Source organism: Panthera onca, chromosome F1 (genome assembly GCF_046562875.1).
Source record: "Panthera onca isolate mPanOnc1 chromosome F1, mPanOnc1 haplotype 2, whole genome shotgun sequence".
Lineage (NCBI taxonomy): Eukaryota > Metazoa > Chordata > Mammalia > Carnivora > Felidae > Panthera > Panthera onca.
This window is the reverse complement of record NC_138355.1, coordinates 22872791-22890699: the sequence shown is the minus strand read 5'-3', so window position 1 is coordinate 22890699 and position 17909 is coordinate 22872791. Positions and strand designations below refer to the sequence as shown.

At 37.1% G+C, this 17909-nt stretch overlaps 1 protein-coding gene across 15 annotated transcripts in view; it reads right to left on the bottom strand.

Annotated features, from left to right (window-relative positions):
- The window catches only part of RASAL2 (RAS protein activator like 2), a 357105-nt gene that overhangs the window by 80927 nt on the left and 258269 nt on the right, over positions 1–17909 (bottom strand). For 14 of the 15 annotated variants that reach the window (XM_060643615.3, XM_060643616.3, XM_078440820.2 and 11 more), the window contains one exon: positions 8042–8148. In XM_060643615.3, coding sequence (XP_060499598.1) covers positions 8042–8148 — 107 coding nt within the window. Of the gene's footprint in view, positions 1–8041; positions 8149–8950; positions 9235–17909 lie in introns of those variants that run through there. The other variant, XM_060643620.3, reaches the window with a different exon arrangement.

The following is a 17909-nucleotide window of genomic DNA, read 5'->3' as shown; positions in this document are numbered from 1 at the left end:
TAGGCTGTTACAAATAATGTTGCTATGAACATTCACGTATAAGGTTTTGTATAAACACATTTTCAATTTTCTTGTATATATACCTGGAAGTAGAATTGCTAGGTCATGTGGTAACACTACGTTTAACCTTTTGAGAAACTATCAAACTGTTTACAAAGTGGCTGTGCCATTTTACATTCCTTTCCACCATATAGTGTACTAATTTTTCCACATTCTTGTCAATGCTTATTATGTTCTCTCTTTTTGAATACAGTCACCCTAGTATGTATGAAGTGGTATCTCACTACGGTTTCGACTTGCATTTCCCTAATGACTAATGATGGTGAGCATCTTTTCATGTGAATTTTGGCCATTTGTATATCTTCTTTGTAGAAATGTCTATTAAAATCCTTCTGGAGTCTTTTAATAGCTACAACAGTCTGACAAAAAATTTTGTAGTGATATTATAATCAAATAATAACCTGGGAATAAAGTTATTTTCAAATGAAATTAGTAGAGGCTTAATATAAAATAAACATTTAAAACTCCAGTGGAATGGTACTGGCATTGGTTCTAGAATTAATGGGCGTGACAGCAGGAAGGCACTCAAGGGTGTTACTGTTTACCAGCAATGCTTGTAGCCTGCAGAGTATAGGTATAGCCAAGAAGTACAAAAACACCTTTCGGTACAGCTAACACTAGCAAAATTGAGAAGTTGGCAAGGTTTCATTTCTATATCTCTAGCTTCCTAACTTCTGTGAAAGAGGAAAGCATCTAATACCAGTTATACTTAGCGGTTAATTACATGTTCTTTAAGTGGGCATTAGCCCTTGTAGTATTCTATCCATAAGAATGAGCTGTGAGTTCATCGCATTCTCTCTCTCAAGTGGCCCTCTTCTCCTGGGCAAGAGACACTGGAAACTCCACTAGTTAACACTGCTGCAAATATGTTTATGAATAACCATAGACAGAGGAGAGTCTCCATCATGCTTTGATTCTTTCAAGTTTAGAATCTTGGCCATATTCCCTGCCATTCTGGTTCCCTCTTCCTCTGGGTATTTGCTGTCTCCTTTCTATCTCCCTTAAGGGATTGTATCTAACCTTATTCCTTTTTTTTGTTTCTCTGCTTCAAATGTTATAGTTTCTAGGGTATTTATTATTAAAAACTTTAAAATTTATACCCCTCCTGATTACAAAGTGATTTAAAGGTACAGTTAATATTTAACACCCTCAGGCTATAATTTTTCTTTTCTGACATTCTTATGTTTATTATATTATTTTTACCTCTGGTAATACTATTTTGATAGACATAATATGAATATATTCATGTATTATATATTCATATATATATATATATATATATATATATATATATATATATACATATATATATATATAAATATAAATATACTCTCTATTAAAAAGAGGTACCACTGCAGGGTGATCCTACTTTGGATTTTAACTCCACACAGATGGTCAGTAAAGGGAAGAAGAGAAGTTGGATACAGAATCTTTAAGTAGCAGAAGACAGAACTTTAAGTGCCCAGGAATGCAACTGCAGTGAGGAATACAAAAATTGAAATGGCACTGTACCATGGCTACTATGAATTAAAATGGATTATTTCACCCCTGAGACTGAGATTCTTAGGCTGGCCAGAGGTCACTATTTTGTATTTTGTACATTTATACTTGTCGTTCAAATGGACTGTGTCAAACACTTGGAAGGGCAACTAATATACAATGCAGCAATTTGTAAGCAATGGCAGGCCACTGAAAAAATATCACTTATTCGTTTCTTATGCCAGACCTAAAGGTACAAAAAAAATAAATGATGTCCACAGAAAAGACATGAACTAAAATGGGTTCCTAATATGTGGTGCCTGGGTGGCTCAGTTGGTTGAGCATCTGACTCTTGATTTCAGCTCAGGTCATGATCCCAGGTTCATGGGAGAGAGACTCGTGTCGGCCTCCATGCTGAGCATGGAGTCTGCTTAAGATTCTCTCTCTCTCTCCTTCCCTCCTTCCCTCTCTCTCCCCTCTGCCCCTCTCCCCAACTTGTGTTCTCTTTAAAATAAGAAAAAAAATTGGTTCCTAACATATTAACTAATCATTTAGACAAATAGTTCTCAACCCTGGGTATATCATCTGGGAGTTTAAAAAAAAAAATACAGAATACTTGGTTCTAGTTCAGAGATTTTGGTTTAACTGGTTTGAGGTGGAGCTCAGGCATTAGGTTTTGTTTGGGGAGGGGGGGTGGATGTTCCTTAGGTGATATTTAGGAATAGCCAGAGTTGAAAACCACTGGTTTTGACAATGAACACTATCTGATCTTTTTTTTTTTTCTCCCAATTTTTATGTATTTTTTGGAGAGACAGAGAGAGAGAACAGGGGTGGGGCAGAGAGAGAGAGGACACAGTATCTGAAGCAGGCTCCGGGCTCTGAGCTGTTAGCACAGAGCCCAGTGTGGGGCTCAAACCCATGAACCGCAAGATCATGACCTGAGCCAAAGTCGGACGCTTAACTGACTGAGCCACCCAGACACCCCTATCTGATCTTTATCAAGTGGGCATGAAGCTCTGTCTCTTTGTTTAACTTGGAAAAACAAAAATCTTATTAAGGATCTTCTTGAGGATTCTATTCAAAACAGAGACCAATACCAACTGAGCCTGACATCTTGATACTTAAGAAAGGATGTAACATTTCTTTTTACACAAGAATTTAACTCCATCTACATTTATTATTCTAAAGCTTTACTTTTTTTAAAAAACTATGCCAAGTTTTCATCTTTTGGCAATCTTTTGTATCTACTCTATCTGATAGGGAATGCTCAGGTGTCACTGTCACAGGAACAAGAAAGGTTACAAAGGAACAGTCAGCTACTGCCTTAGTTCAACTATGCTTTCTGGTTGTCTTGGCATAAATTTTAGTGCCTGAATTCTTTCAGAGCCAAGCTCAAAGCTAATACAAACGAAGCAGCTGCGACTGCATTGTGTTACATTTACATGGAAGGCCAACTCAGACCATTGTGTTATGGAAATGAGAACACTAAGCCAAGCACCTGGCCCGGAACACAAGCCGCTTTCTTTTAGCCAAAGCTAAATGGATGGCATCGTCTAAGGAGAAGTGATATAAAAATCATAAATATCAATAGTCACTTTATAAATAGAACATTAAAGAAAGAAGCCGGTTCCAAACACTCGGGCAATGGGAAACAAATATATACAATTACAAGGCATGATCATTTTTCCTTTCTGAATTAAAGTACCTGGATAACTCATTAGTTTACTCGTTTCTTCCTAATTACCCCTGTAAATATTATTTGAATATAGTTTTAACAATGTATAAACCATACAATGGATGTTTTATTTAAAGGAAAGCACAAATGTGACAAATGTAAAAAGTCTAGCAATATGATAAAGAAACAAGTGAAAAATAGCATCTTTAAAAAGAGGCAAAAACGACTCAAATAACTAAAAGTGTTCCTGAAGAAGCTGATAGTCAAAACTCAGATCTGCAAAAACACTGTGAGCTTACACATATATGTGACACGTAAAGGGCTCAAAGAAACATCCACAGAAACAAAACATTAAATAAAGGTTTCTATCTAGTTACACTTCCCAGTGTAAGTAGACACAGAATACACGATATACATAAAATACCAAAAAGCCCTGAATTCCAAATATATATTAAAATCTCTTTTGGTTGAAGAAAAACATGTAACTCTTTTGCACAGGTACACGCATTTACTCCAAACAATCGCTTGGTGATTATTAAAAGGTTTAGTAATCCATTTGACTGAGATATCATGAGTAATACTAAGAGAGTAAACGTGAGACACTCCCTTGACTCTGGTCACTCAGTAAGTCATGAATGCCTTATCCATTAAACAGTTATTTGTGGAGTGCTTACTGTGTGCAAGGTACTGTGTTAGGCACTGAGGTAGCTACAAAGATGAGAGGAGATATTTATTGTCTAATGAGGGACATGGACCTAGAAACAAACAACTGCAGTTGGAATTAAGGTAAAGAAACATGGAATGAACAGAAGAAACAGGAAAAGTATCCTGCAGATCACTGCTTCTCCTTATGCCTATGATTAGATAAAAGTACAAATGCACTGAAAATTCCTAAACACCAAGACCTTGCCTTACCTATAGATTCAGTGGCCACCTAAGTTCCCTCTTATGTTTATTTTTACTTTTCAGCTTATTTCAACTTATTGACTCGTCTGTCTACCACGGGCATAAAGATGGCTTAGACTAAGTAAGAAGTACACATGAATAGACTGTTGTATTGGCTATCCATTCTAAGATTATAAAAATATACATTTTGGGGAATGGGAAAGATATACAAAGGTTTTGGGTTTCCCTAATTTGGGCTCATTGCAATCTTTACTCCCTGGCTCCTTTCTACCACATCCAGCAGCAGTCAGCAGGATACAAGTGACTCTTACCCCCTTGCTTCTCCTGTTCTCTCAAAAGCTAACCACTACTCTACAGCTGATAGCCTGGGGTGGGTGCAGGGCTGGCCTTCTCTTGAATGGCAGGCAGTCCCTTACTTGTCGCCCTGAGTTATGATGCCGATAGCAAGGGGAAAAAGAGTCACTTGGGGAAGAGTCAAGAAATTTACCAATACTTCACAGTATTTACACAAATGGAGCTGGGAAGAAAGCCCTTTTGGAGAGTCCATGGCTAGCTCCTTTCTGGTTTAGCTTTTGAGCCAAGATAAATATTTCAGAAAACAAATCTCTAGCGCTTTAATGGCCAGCCAAATTTAGTTAAGTTTGACAAAAAAACATTCCCAGTCTTGCCCCAACCTACCTCCCCATCCTCTCTCTTGCCATTTTGGCCTACATGCCTTTTGGTTCCTGCTCACTGAACCCTTATATCCCCTGCAAGCCTCAGTCACTTTATGAAGTGTGTCTTTCTAAACTGCTCTTGCCTCTGCCTGGGATACTCTTCTTCCCGTCAATTATTTTCATTCAGCCTTTGAAACAGCTCGAATACTGGCTCCCCGGAAAAGCCTTTGCTCACACAATGCATTGTTAAAAATCTGTGTCACCATGCTTATCTACCTCCTTATGAATCTGGTCATTTTTCTGTCTCTCACTACTAGACTTTAAATTCTCTGGGAGTGGGAAATTCTGTTGTGTTCGTTTCTGTGTCCCTAGGACCTAGTGCCAAGAAAGTATCAATAATTGGTGAATCACTAATACTTTGCCCAAAGCAACCATTCGGGAAGTGTGTCACTGTCAATAATTTCAGTCAAGGCTTTTGCTAAAAACTACTTATCTGCCCTCAGTATTTGCTTGAAAATGGAGCCGGGAAGAGTAAGCCCTTTGGAGGGTCCACCTGATAAGTTGTGAACCTGCTGTTTACACCACAGGAAAGACACATGAATCCTAGGATCACAAGCACTTGTGCTTATATCTCACTTTTGCCCCTTCAGAAAGTTAACATGGATCACTTCCATGGAAACAATCATGCTAATAGCATGGGATACTGTATTAGTAACTTAGTTAAGTATCTCAAAGTTTGGTTCCTTCTTACACTGCTTTCTCACACGCAGACTCCACTGTGATATTAATTACAAAAGCATTCTGTGTTGATCCGAAAGCTAGACACAATTCTAACTGGCACTACATTTAAGTCAGTCACATTAGCTCTTGGTATTATAAGGAGACTGTGAATTTCCAGATATCTGAGTACCGCATTGCCTCTTTTAGACAGCATATTTTGGTTTCTTTTAAGAGAATATAAATTATTTATCCAGAGCCATCATGGAATAAGGCATTTCACAAACCATATTTTTCTGGATAACAAGTTTTATAAGCAATAGATATTTTCAAGATTTAAAATATTCTCAATGGATATATATCACAATATTGCACAGTGACACTTTAAAAAAAAAACCAGCATGACAAATATAATTTCACTTTTTCTTAATGATTCAGGATCATTATTATCAATGTCAATTACTTCACTATTCTCCATGTGTCCTGTAATTCAATGGTACTCCTGTAGTTCAATGGCAACACTGGGCTATTTGCCTTTATAATAAGTGGATTCAGGTTGTTTTTATGAGTCCTTGCTTTTCATTTCCTCTGCCTCCTCCCCCCAACTCACTTCATTTTTTCAAAAATTACAATCAATGTGTTCTGATGGTTATTTTTCAAATAACTGCCTAGGTAAGAACTTACGAATAGTTAAATTCTCCTAGAGAGCTAAGTGCATGGGCTTTCGAACTACAGTTTGCCAGTCAGAGGCTCCTTCTTTCCTTCAATATTTCTTAATCTGTGAGATGGCTGAGGTTGTCAGAAGAGTAACAGCTGAATAAATGGTCTGTAAAGGAGTGCTCACCATCATGTATGTGCATCATTGGTTCATTACTTTTACTCAAGAGTAATTAGTATTATTATTAAGGTAAACCTCAAATTAGCTATCAACTGTTTAAATACAAATGAAAATTATTGTTCTTAATTAATTCAAACTTAAAAAGCCCAGTCATGAACTTCAGATTCAACAGAAGTACTTGAATGTTATAGAAGGATATTTTTCTTCAGTTATTGACTTTAAAAAAAAAAATTAAGAATTAACCATTCTATTTTAGCAGGCTTGTATGAAAATTACAAATTCTAATTCAATCCTTTTCACCAAACACTGTGTATGGATAGTCAGTTTCACTATATTTGATTTCTGTTTCATCAGGAAAACAAGAAGGGGAGGGAAGAGAAAAAAAAAAAAATGCCCTTTTCATTCATTAAAAAAACCCAAACATTTAAGTGGGAAGCTATGTCTATGGAAGAAAGAAATTTAGTAAAAGGAATGAAATCTGATATTTTATCATTCCATCATAATATTGTTAGAATATTAATCCAATCTTGCTTGTGATCTTTAAAAATGAGAGAATCTGTAAACATTTGGAAGGTGTCACACAGTAACAGATACTCAAAAACTCTACAAGACACTGAGAGACAATAAAGGGAAATCTTGCTCTTCAGAGTTAATCCAAAATAAAACATTCATGTTGGTTGACTTATAAATGAATACCAGCTTATATATCTCAAAATATCATTTCAACCTACAGAGTTTTCCCAACTTAAAAAAATAAAAAGTAGTGGAATATATAAATAAGGAATACAACATATTAACTTAGCTGAATTAAAAGAAAATCATCTTTTTTTCCCCCAATAGAAAAGTCTACTTCTACTTTATAGTGTTTTCCATTGTACCTACAATAATGGCCAGCTTCATGATAGTTACTCTTTTCAAGTTTAAAAACAATAAGTTTTACCGAAATGATAGAATTAGGCAGTGTATTTCTTATGAAATAAGCAAAGAAAATGGATGGATTAAAATCTGGGTTACTGAGAGTTATATCAAGAAGGTACAAAACAGGACTGCAAGTGTTGGTCAGCTGACCTGATCGCTTCTAGCCTTCTGATCTCAGCATTCAATATTTAATACTGACTCTTAGTACTGCCTTGTCAGTTTAAGGAATATTTCTTCCAGGGTATTTCTTAAGCACTTAGATGGTCATCCAAAAGATGGCTTAAGCAAAGCACAGGCCAGGTCTCAGGAATAGAACTCACAATCGTCTAATTCTCCGATAATCTGCTCTGCAACTTTATGAGTCCCATCATTCACTGTTTATGCTCTAGCTCAAGGAAAACAAAACAAAACAAAACAAAACGAAAAACACCAAAAACCAAAAAACTCTTCCCATTTGTAAAAAAAAAAAAAAAAAAAAAAAAATGCTACCAGCATCTTTACAGAATGGTAACAGATTTTCACTAGTAACTTCATAAAAGGGCATCCGGCAAAGATTTGTACTCTGTAGGTCAGAGGAATTTGAATTTAATAATTATTCCCTAAAATGTAATAAACCTTCTACTCAAAGTGGTGGACATTAACCACAGTTGATCTACATAAGTTGATAACTGTGTCCTTTAACTTCAGTATTATAAAGAAATTCTTGAGCAAAATGTGTGGATTCCTTAGTAACTGTCTCTAAGAAGAAAGGAGAGAAAAGTAAAATATCTTTTAGAGAGGAGGAGCACTTACTGGTACTTTGAAGGGTGAGGTATTTACAGTGTCCATGGAGTTGGGTTTCTCTGATGTACTGGTCCCTGAGATACTCCGTCTGCGGGGGGACCTTTCTGCCGGCACCTCTGGAAAAGAAGAAAGAAACATCATTAAGAAACCAAAATTTAGGATCTTTGACTACAATGTAAAATTATTGGGGGTTTTCTCCCCCACAAAAAATCAGTTTCCTTTAAAGGCATATTACATTCTATCTCCACATGATTTCTCTGTTTCTCTCTGTGGTATTCGAACTATCAAGACACTAGGGAGACCTGGTCACAGTTAAGAATCCGCTTTAGCATGACAGATTATAATTTTATCTGTGCACACATAAAAAGTATTTTCACATTTTCTGAGCTATGTTTAAGATCTATAAATTCACTTGATATTCGCATCTCACAGTGCATGAATATACTTCTCTATTTGTCAGCAACATAGGAGTTAACAGAATCCAAAGACAATTTTGGCATTCTTGTGAACAAAATATAGTCTTGTGTTGTACATGATTCGATGGTGTCTGCACAAAGGTCAAAGTTCAGTTCTGTGCAGATAAGATGATTCACCAGACTGCAACCAAAGGGCCATGAGGCGACTGAAAGCTGCTGCTAGGATAAAATAACATATATGCCTATGCAGATATAAAAATAGATCAGCTTCTCCTTGTGCTGGCAATATGACCTTACTAAGATCTTACTCTGTATTCCTAAATCTGTTCAAACTGACCTAACAAGCTTCGGATTTTGCAGATGATGTGATATTTTCTAATTTAATTACTGTACACTATATTAAGGTTACATTTAAACATTTTTTTCATAGAGTGATATAAATATATGCATATATATATGCACATACACACGCACACAGATGATAGATATACACATATTATACCTTTATCACAACTGCTTCCCATCTCCACGTCAACTGACAGACATATAGGAATCCAGCTTCTCAGATAACATTAGATAATCTCAACATGGACAAGGAAAAAAAACACATCCTAAAAAAAGTACTCTGTATTATCTTCCAGATCTTAAAAAATAAGGAGTAAATCGTGACTCCGGAGACTGACATTTTGATTCCTGCTGTTCTCCCTTTAAAAGATAGATGCAGTTTAAACTTCCATTTCTGGCCTCCTGGCCCCTGGGATCCGTGCTACTTCTACTTAAGAGAAAGCGTTTTTTCTCTCGCTCCCTCCTGTGTCTTGCTCTTCCCCCTCCCTCCCTACAGCTTGCAGAGAGAGCAAGCGAGAAAGAAACACACAGGACTGCAGCTATTCAATCAATCGTTCCGACTGCACATCCTCATTAGTTACTTTCAGGCTATTAGCAGACGCCCAACCACTGCCTCCCCTCACTTACAGAAAATTTCACTGTATTACACTAATCCGCAGCAAGAAAAAAACATTTACTGAAATTTATATTCAGCTAGTGCCAAAAGGACACCATTTTACACAGACCTAGTAATGCACACAAATCAATCCCTCCTATGAAAATCCAATCGGAAGTGCTTACCCTATTACCATCTTTGCATGCTGGACACTGATTTTCTTTCCACAACTAAACATATCTTCTGTGTGACATCTTGACCAGTAAGACATAAGCCAAATTGCAACATTGCTAATGACAGAGGTTGCCAACATAGCGTCTTATATGCCTGCAGTACAAGAAAGTCCCATGCTATCACTGTTTTAAAATTATGAGCAATAACTGTTAAGTCTCTCAACTTCTCTCTGACCATCAGTGGTTAAATGAGCCCTAATGCACAAAGCCATTTTCAGAATTAGGCACACATGACTTCTAAAAAATGGCAGTACAATTAGCTAAAATTCACGGCAATGGCACAAAGCACCAAATTTAAACAAACCAGCTTTGCAAAGCACTCCGAACAACAAGACCTTCAGACTTTAGGAACGTGACTTTAAAGAATGATTATCCAAGTTAGGCATTTCTAATATATGGGGGGCAGGCTGGTGGGGAGAGGGTCTGGTGAAGACACAAGAAAATCTCATCTTTTCTCTGATAATAACCTATAATTAGAAGATACATGAGATTAAATATTACAATATATTTTAATCTCTGAATAATTGATGGAGAAACCAAACTTGGAGGAAAATAAGTTCCATTAGCAAGACTAAAATGATCCAGTAAACAGTTTTCCTTAATTTCCAATGTTCTGGATAAGGAAAAAAATGGAAACATTTCCTCATTTTCTTTCAAACACCTAATTATAGTTTTCAGGCATATGAACTCATTAAATAAATATATTTCAGTGCTTTTAACAATTTGAAATTATATTGGCTAAAATGAGCAACCGCATGTTAAATTCTAACAAATATGTTACTTGTTGTACTTCTCTTCCTCTTTTAGATTCTCTTTCTGTACCTTGAGAAAAATCACAACTCTGGTGTGGCTTAGAGAATATTACTAGGTTCAAAAAGAGGAAATTAAATTTTTCTTGAAGTTTGAACAATTGGCATTGATGAGGGAAAAGAAAGGGAAAAGGAAGGAAATAAGCTGCATGAGCCAATGAGAAGAAGTCTACACTCCCTGACTTTCTCAGTCCCCACAACAAGGCAACTTATCTGCAGATGCAAAAAAAGGCTCTTGAATACCCAAGTTCTTTCATTTTCAGAAGATTCGGAACTGTTTCAAAATGGAGCAAAGGAACGTATACCCAAGCACCAGTGGCCGTTCAGAGCCATGGTGGCAGCATCAGCAAGGGCCGAATTAACAACTCACTGGATTAGTCACAGGCAGGCCTGCATATTAAACTGGCCCAGCTACCTTGAACTTGAAATCTCCAAGCAGAAAGGAAAGCTGCTACTATCCCCCTAAAGCCACCTTTCTGCTGAGTTAGAAGGAAAATCTATACCGGTTCCAGTAGACCAAAATTAGACGGCTCTCTCCCCTGCCCCCACTCACGTTACAGACGCCTGCATTATTTTCACCTGCTATAAGAATTAGTGTTCCTTCATAGTCATAATATTTAATTACAGTTATTTTAAAATATGCTCACTCTCTAAGACTGAGTCAGAGACTTATAATATTGTTTCAGTTAAGGTCTGAAACCATTGTATTCACTTTCTCATCCTCTAAAGATATTTTCCACCTGCAGATTGAAAGGCACAAAAAGTTATAAAATAGAAAAGCCTGGTTAAGTTTTAAATTTATCTCTTCATTTCCTTTGCCACTGGGTATGAACCAAGATGAAGTGACAACTTAAAATGATGACAGACAACCTCCAACGTAGCTCCGCAGGGAACATTATTGAACAAAGCGAACGACTGGGTGCTCTCCCAACTATCTGTGTGATTCTGTGTAAGCCATTTCATCTTTTCTGCTGGATGATTATAGGGGCAAAGGCACTTTTGGTGAAGGATGTGCTTGTTCAACAGACAGAAGTCAACGTCTGTCTTTAGAACCTAATAGTTGTACTGTTCATGACTTTAATTCACTTATCGAGAAGAAATGTCAGAAAGCATTTCAAGGAAGACAAAAAAGCAGGACAGTGTAAAGGAGATGAAGACGTGTAGTAATTTCACTATAGTAATTACAGTGAATGGGTGGGGCTGCGTTGAGAAGATGAGGTGAGGAAGTCGGCCTTGTAGGTTGATTAGGGAAGAACACTGCGGGCAGGGGGGAGCCAATACAAAGCTCCTGGAGTAAAATGCAGCGTGGAGGCCGGCGCGTAAGGGACCAGTAAGTAGCAGCAGAAAGCCTGAGACTATGGAGGTGTGCTCAGACCATGTAGGCTCTGTAGGCCTGTATGTGCAGACTTCAGGTTTTTACTGTGAAATGAAAAACCACCTGGTCAAACACATTTCACCAAAAGGTATAATAAATCACAGAGAAACCCTATGGAGAGATACACTTACTGGCACTTTCTTAGGTATTTTCTTTTCAGGAGTTTGAATAATGAATGTGATTGAAATAATTCTGGAATATTCTATGTTTGGAAAGAGAGTAAAGGGAAATGTTTATCATATTAACTGAGGGTTAGGTTCCAAAAGCCCCTGAAAATATCCTAAATGAGAAAGGTATCTGTTGTATCTGTTATCATTATGGCCAAATATCTATAAGCATCAAGTACATTTACTTTTTTTAAAAAATTTTTTAATGTTTATTTATTTTTGTGAGAGACAGAGCGTGAGCAGGGAAGAGCAGAGTGAGGGGGAGACAGACTCCGAAGCAGGCTCCAGGCTCTGAGCTGTCAGAACAGAGCTCAACACGGGGCTTGAACTCACGAACTGTGAGATCATGACCTGAGCCCAAGTCGGACGTTCACTGACTGAGCCACCCAAGCGCTCCTACATTTACCTTTTTTTTCAGTCATATTTAACCAAAGTTTGTTTGCCATCATGTCATACATGCACACACTTAACATAAATACCAGGGCTCAGGTGTCATGAATTCTGATACTGTGTGTCACTCTTAGAATAAGTTACCATCGTTAAGAAATGGTCCAAAATAATTTCTTTGAAGAGAAAAAGATGTACTATAAAAGTTATTTAGGCACCTCTTTTGTGACTACTTTGTCTAAGGCAGAAGTATTTTTATGATAATTTTAGCTAATATTGAGTGTTTTGTGCGAAGTGCTGGGTCTGGTATCTATCTGCCTTAATCTTTGGGCCCCTGAGGTGGTAACAATTATTATTCTCTTGGATGAGTGTGGGGCCAAATTTAAAAGAAAATAATAGTTACCAATGTGAAAGTAATTTCATAAAATTCAACAGGAAAAATAAACAAAATGTAGAAAGATACTTATAAAGTTTTAATTTGTTGGACAATGATGTAAGGAACCAAAATACCCTTCTCACAGCAAAAGTCTCTAGTTATGACAGATCAGAAAAACATTACATGTTCACAGATGCAGTCGGTGTGGCATATATCGTGTGCCTGAATACTTCAGATGAAGGGCTACCCGGGTCAATTCTAGTAATTTTGTGCACAGAATTATCAAACATGAATGAACAGGGAGGCTCTGTCCATTACAATTATTCACAGGCCCCTTTAATATTTTGGATATTATATTTAGGAAACAAGTGTTCCAATATTACTCTAGTCTAGAAAGGGGAACTTTTTAGTTCACTTCAAAAACCTTTTTAAAAATCAGTAACATTTCAATCAAGCCTGACAGAAAGTTACACACCAAACTGTGTTTGTGTACGCATTCACGTCACTGAAGTTTCAGGGTGCTGCTGCGAATGAGCCCACTCCACTACCGTCTATTTGCCCTGATATTGTGTAAATGATGACAATAAATAAGATAGGATATGTCAGTGGCTCAAGTTATTAATGAATAAGATAAGCAAAGAACTTCTCTCTTCATGCTGGGAATTCGAAATTAGAACTCCTTTCCCACAGGAGCAGAAGGGAAAAAGAGGAAGGAAAGAAGACTATCAGACAATGGGTCTGTATGTATTCGGTCAAGAAGGACCTCAAAACAAATGGCAAAAGGTGAAAGAGGAAAGGCTTCAGGAGAATGAGATTTTGTGCTTCGTTGGAAGACTCCTAAAAGGCAATGGGACCTTAAAGATTCAGTTGGAGAACAATGTTGTAAAGGAAAAGTGACAAGAACAAAGAGAAGAAAATTACATACTGCGTTTATATAGTTGCTAACACCGTAGCACCTGGGCGTTTATAGACTTCATCCACCTGCTTTTCAGTAGGACATTTTCTGCTGTATCCCAGTTTTACAGCTTTAAAGCCTATGTACAGGACAGTCACTACCATTCAGCTGCTCTGAAATACAAATCCCCAGAGCCACTTTAATTTATCCAATTTGTATCACTTAGACTGCAGGACTTCACTCAAACAAGCCGACCTTTCAAGTTTGCATGCCCTTGACACTGACTTCAATCCAAACCAATTGGCGCTAAGTACACAAACGTGGTGAATTCTCAGGAAGTAAAGCCATTCAGTCTCCCCACCTTTTCTTTACTTCAACAAATTTATTCTCTATTATTATTATTGTTATTTTTAAAATTCCTTCTTATTAATATAATAGGAGAATATATTGATTTCTCTCTGGTCAAGGAGTTTGGACACCGACAAGTACTTCATTTCTTCAACTTAGGACTTCACATGATGATAGTGGATGAGATAGCAGAGAATAGCTTTAGTGCAAACAGCCGTCTCAACCAGAAAGGCTAAGAAAACAGCTCATGGATGTCTACATGGTAGCTTAAGATTCAAACACAAAGCAGATCTCTGGTTCTTAGTGATAACCACCAAGGATCTTAATAATAATAATAAAAACATAACGAACATACCTGCAACACCAAACTATCATTTATTATTCCTTATTACATGCCACGTGTTTTATAGGAGTTATCTCTTCCATCATTACAACAATTCTCTGGAACTATCGCCTCCATTTACAGATAAGAAAACAAGAAAAGATTCTATTACTCTATGTTTGCACAGCTGGTAAAGGGTAGAATCAGGATTGGAACTCACACAGTCTGGATCTATAGTCTGTACTTTTAATTACTATGCATGTTACCCTATTCTCCTTGTGTTTTGTATAATATGCTGTAATGGAGAAGAAATAAGATAAATAGTCATGGAGACCCCAATTTTCCTACTTCTTCCTAAAAATAACTCAAAGGACTTTAACAACATACACACAATTCTTCATATATTAAAGAGAGGTAAATCACTTAGCATTGTATTATTGTGGTGAGCATTGAGTAATGTACAGAATCACTGAAACTATAATGACACTGTTAATTATATTTCAATAAAAAAAATAATGCATTATCACATTGCATTCCACTTAACCAGTGATTTGCCAGCCTGGCTGTGAATTCAAATCAGCTGTAGAGCTTTTATTTCATTATTATTATTTTTTTAATGTTTATTTTGAGAGAGAGAGAGCGTGCAAGACAGTGTGAGTAGGTGAAGGGCAGAAAGAGAGAGAATCCTAAGCAGTCTCCACCCTGTCAGCACAGAGCCCGATACGGGGCTTGATCTCAAGAACCGTGAGATCATGACCTGAGCTGAAATCAAGAGTCAGACGCTTAACTGTCTGAGCCACCCAGGTGCCCCAGCTGTAGATCTTTTAATCAAAACACAGATGCCCTTTATCCAAGGGATACAGGTGTGCTGTTTCAAAGGGACACATGCACCCCCATGTTTACAGCAGCACTATCAACAATAGCCAAAGTATGGAAAGAGCCCAAATGTCCATCAATGGATGAATGGATAAAGAAGATGTGGTATATATATACAACGGAGTATTATTTGGCAATCAAAAACAATGAGATCTTGCCATTTGCAACTATGTGGATGGAACTGGAGGGTGTTATGCCAAGTGAAATTAGTCAGAGAAAGATAAAAATCATATGACTTCACTCCTATGAGGACTTTAAGAGACAAAACAGATGAACATAAGGGAAGGGAAACAAAAATAATATAAAAACAGGGAGGGGGACAAAACAGAAGAGACTCATAAATATGGAGAACAAACTGAGGCTTACTGGAGGGGTTGTGGGAGGGGGGATGGGACTAATGGGTAAGGAGCACTAAGGAATCTATTCCTGAAATCACTGTTGCACTATATGCTAACTAATTTGGATGTAAATTTTAAAAAATTAAAAATAAATAAATAAATAAATAAATAAATAAATAAAAACACAGATGCCCAGCTCAGACCCACTGAATTACAACCTTTGGGGAAGGGGAGAGTACAGCCTAGGCATAAATATTACAAAAAGTTTCCTAGGTAAATCTGATATGTATTTCTTTTTTAAAATTGAGGTATTATAGGGGCGCCTGGGTGCCTCAGTCAGTTAAGTGTCTGACTTCGGCTCAGGTCATGATCTCACCACCGTTCATGGGTTCGAGCCCCACGTCAGGCTCTGTGCTGACAGCTCGCTTAGAGCCTGGATCCTGCTTTGGATTCTGTGTCTCCTCTCTCTGCCCCCCCCCCCCCCCCGCTCACTCTCTCAAAACTAAATAACTGTAGAAAAAAATTTTTTTAACTGAGGGATTATAACGGACATACAGATTGATACTGGTTTCAGATGTACAACCTAGTAATTTGATATTTGCATATATTGTGAATGATCACAATAACTCTAACATTTGTCACCACACATATAGAAATTAAAATAAAAAAAAAATTAAATCATTCTCTTAGAGGGGTAAGTTAGTGCAAAAAAGCCCACCAAAGAAAATGCTCAATCCTGGAACACTGTTGCTAATAAGAATATTCTAGTCAAGAAACAGGTGAGGAAATGGGGTAAAGAGGGAGAAAGGGGTCTTGCTTAATGGAATGGTGAAAAATGTGAACAAATCAGGAAACAACCTATAAAAACATCTAATACTGATTGCTTGAATTAAAAAGTGATAAAAAGTCCTCCAAAAAATAACCTGACCTTAGTGGGAGGGATGAATACATAGAGCACAGAGGATTTTTAGGGCAGTGAAAAAACTCTGCGTGGTACTGTAATGATGGATACATGTCATTATACAGTTGTCCAAACCCAAAGAATATACAATATCAAAAATGAACCCTAATGTAAATTACAGACCTTGGGTGATTATGATGTGTTAATGCAGATTCATCAACTATAACAAATGTTACTATTCTGGTGGGGGACACTGGTAATGGGAGAGGTTGTGCGTGAGGGGGAAGGGGGCTGCACAGTCCCTGTACCTTCCTCTTAATTTTGCTATGAACCTAAAACTGCTCTTAAAAAAATGAAGTGTTAAAAAAACAAGACCAAACCCTGTCCCTCTAAAGTACACCTCTGAAGTACACCTAAGTGGAGAAATAAGTACTCAGGCCAATTCTATGAGACAAAAATAGATAAATAGCATGAAGATCTTAGGTTTTACAAAGAATAATCTTTAAGAAAACATTGTTCAGCATAAAATGATGTTTTTGAGCATTTCGATCGAGTTATTTGTAAAACTTAATCTCACAACTTCATTTTGGTGAATAATATTTTATGTTCAACTCTGGAAGACACTGTCTTCTAACTTACAGAGATGTAAGAACTGTAAACTTTTTCTATAACTGACTTAATATGTTCTCACTATTAGTATTTTTCATAAATAATTGTGGGTAAAATCTTTGATTTATTCATACCACGATTTCAGTATTCACCTTTAAAAACCTAAAAAGATTTGGTCCTTGATTATGCCAGGGACTTTTAAGACTAGTTTGGGTTTTGTTCCAAAAACAGGCATTAATAGAAAGTACTGAAGTACTGAAAACACAAATATTTGGCCTCTAATACACAGATGAGAACTTATTCATGTACTAAGGGCCAAATATGCATATAGCACTGTACAAAAAAAAATGTTTACATTGGATATCAATTCTTAGTGAAGGTATCAGAAGACGGAGAAGCCTATGATGTTGATTTGTACCCCCATCTGCCACCAACGTTGTCAAATCTCTTTTCAAAATGTCTGTTGGCTTCATTTTGTCCATTTTATTTCCACTACCATCTATCACCCTGGTCTTGGACTTTTTATCTTCTCATGCAGATCATGGCAGGACTCTCCTAACTGATCTCACTGACTCCTGTCTTTTTCTGCTGAAAGCTATCCTGCTCGCCATTACCAGATTAGTTTCCCTAAAACATTACTTTCTTGATGTAATTGCCTTCCTAGAGATCTTAAGATAGTCAGGTTGAAAAAAACCACCTGGCATCACCTTTCACAGTCCCTCTTTTCTGCCAGCACCTTCCAACAAATTGCCTTAGACAGATGATCTTTGATCTCAAACTGGTCATATTCATTCCCTATGTCTGATTTTGCTAATGGTTTTCACCTATCTGCCAAATCTTAGGTGACCTTCAATACCAATGTCAGTTCAACTACTTTCACAAAAC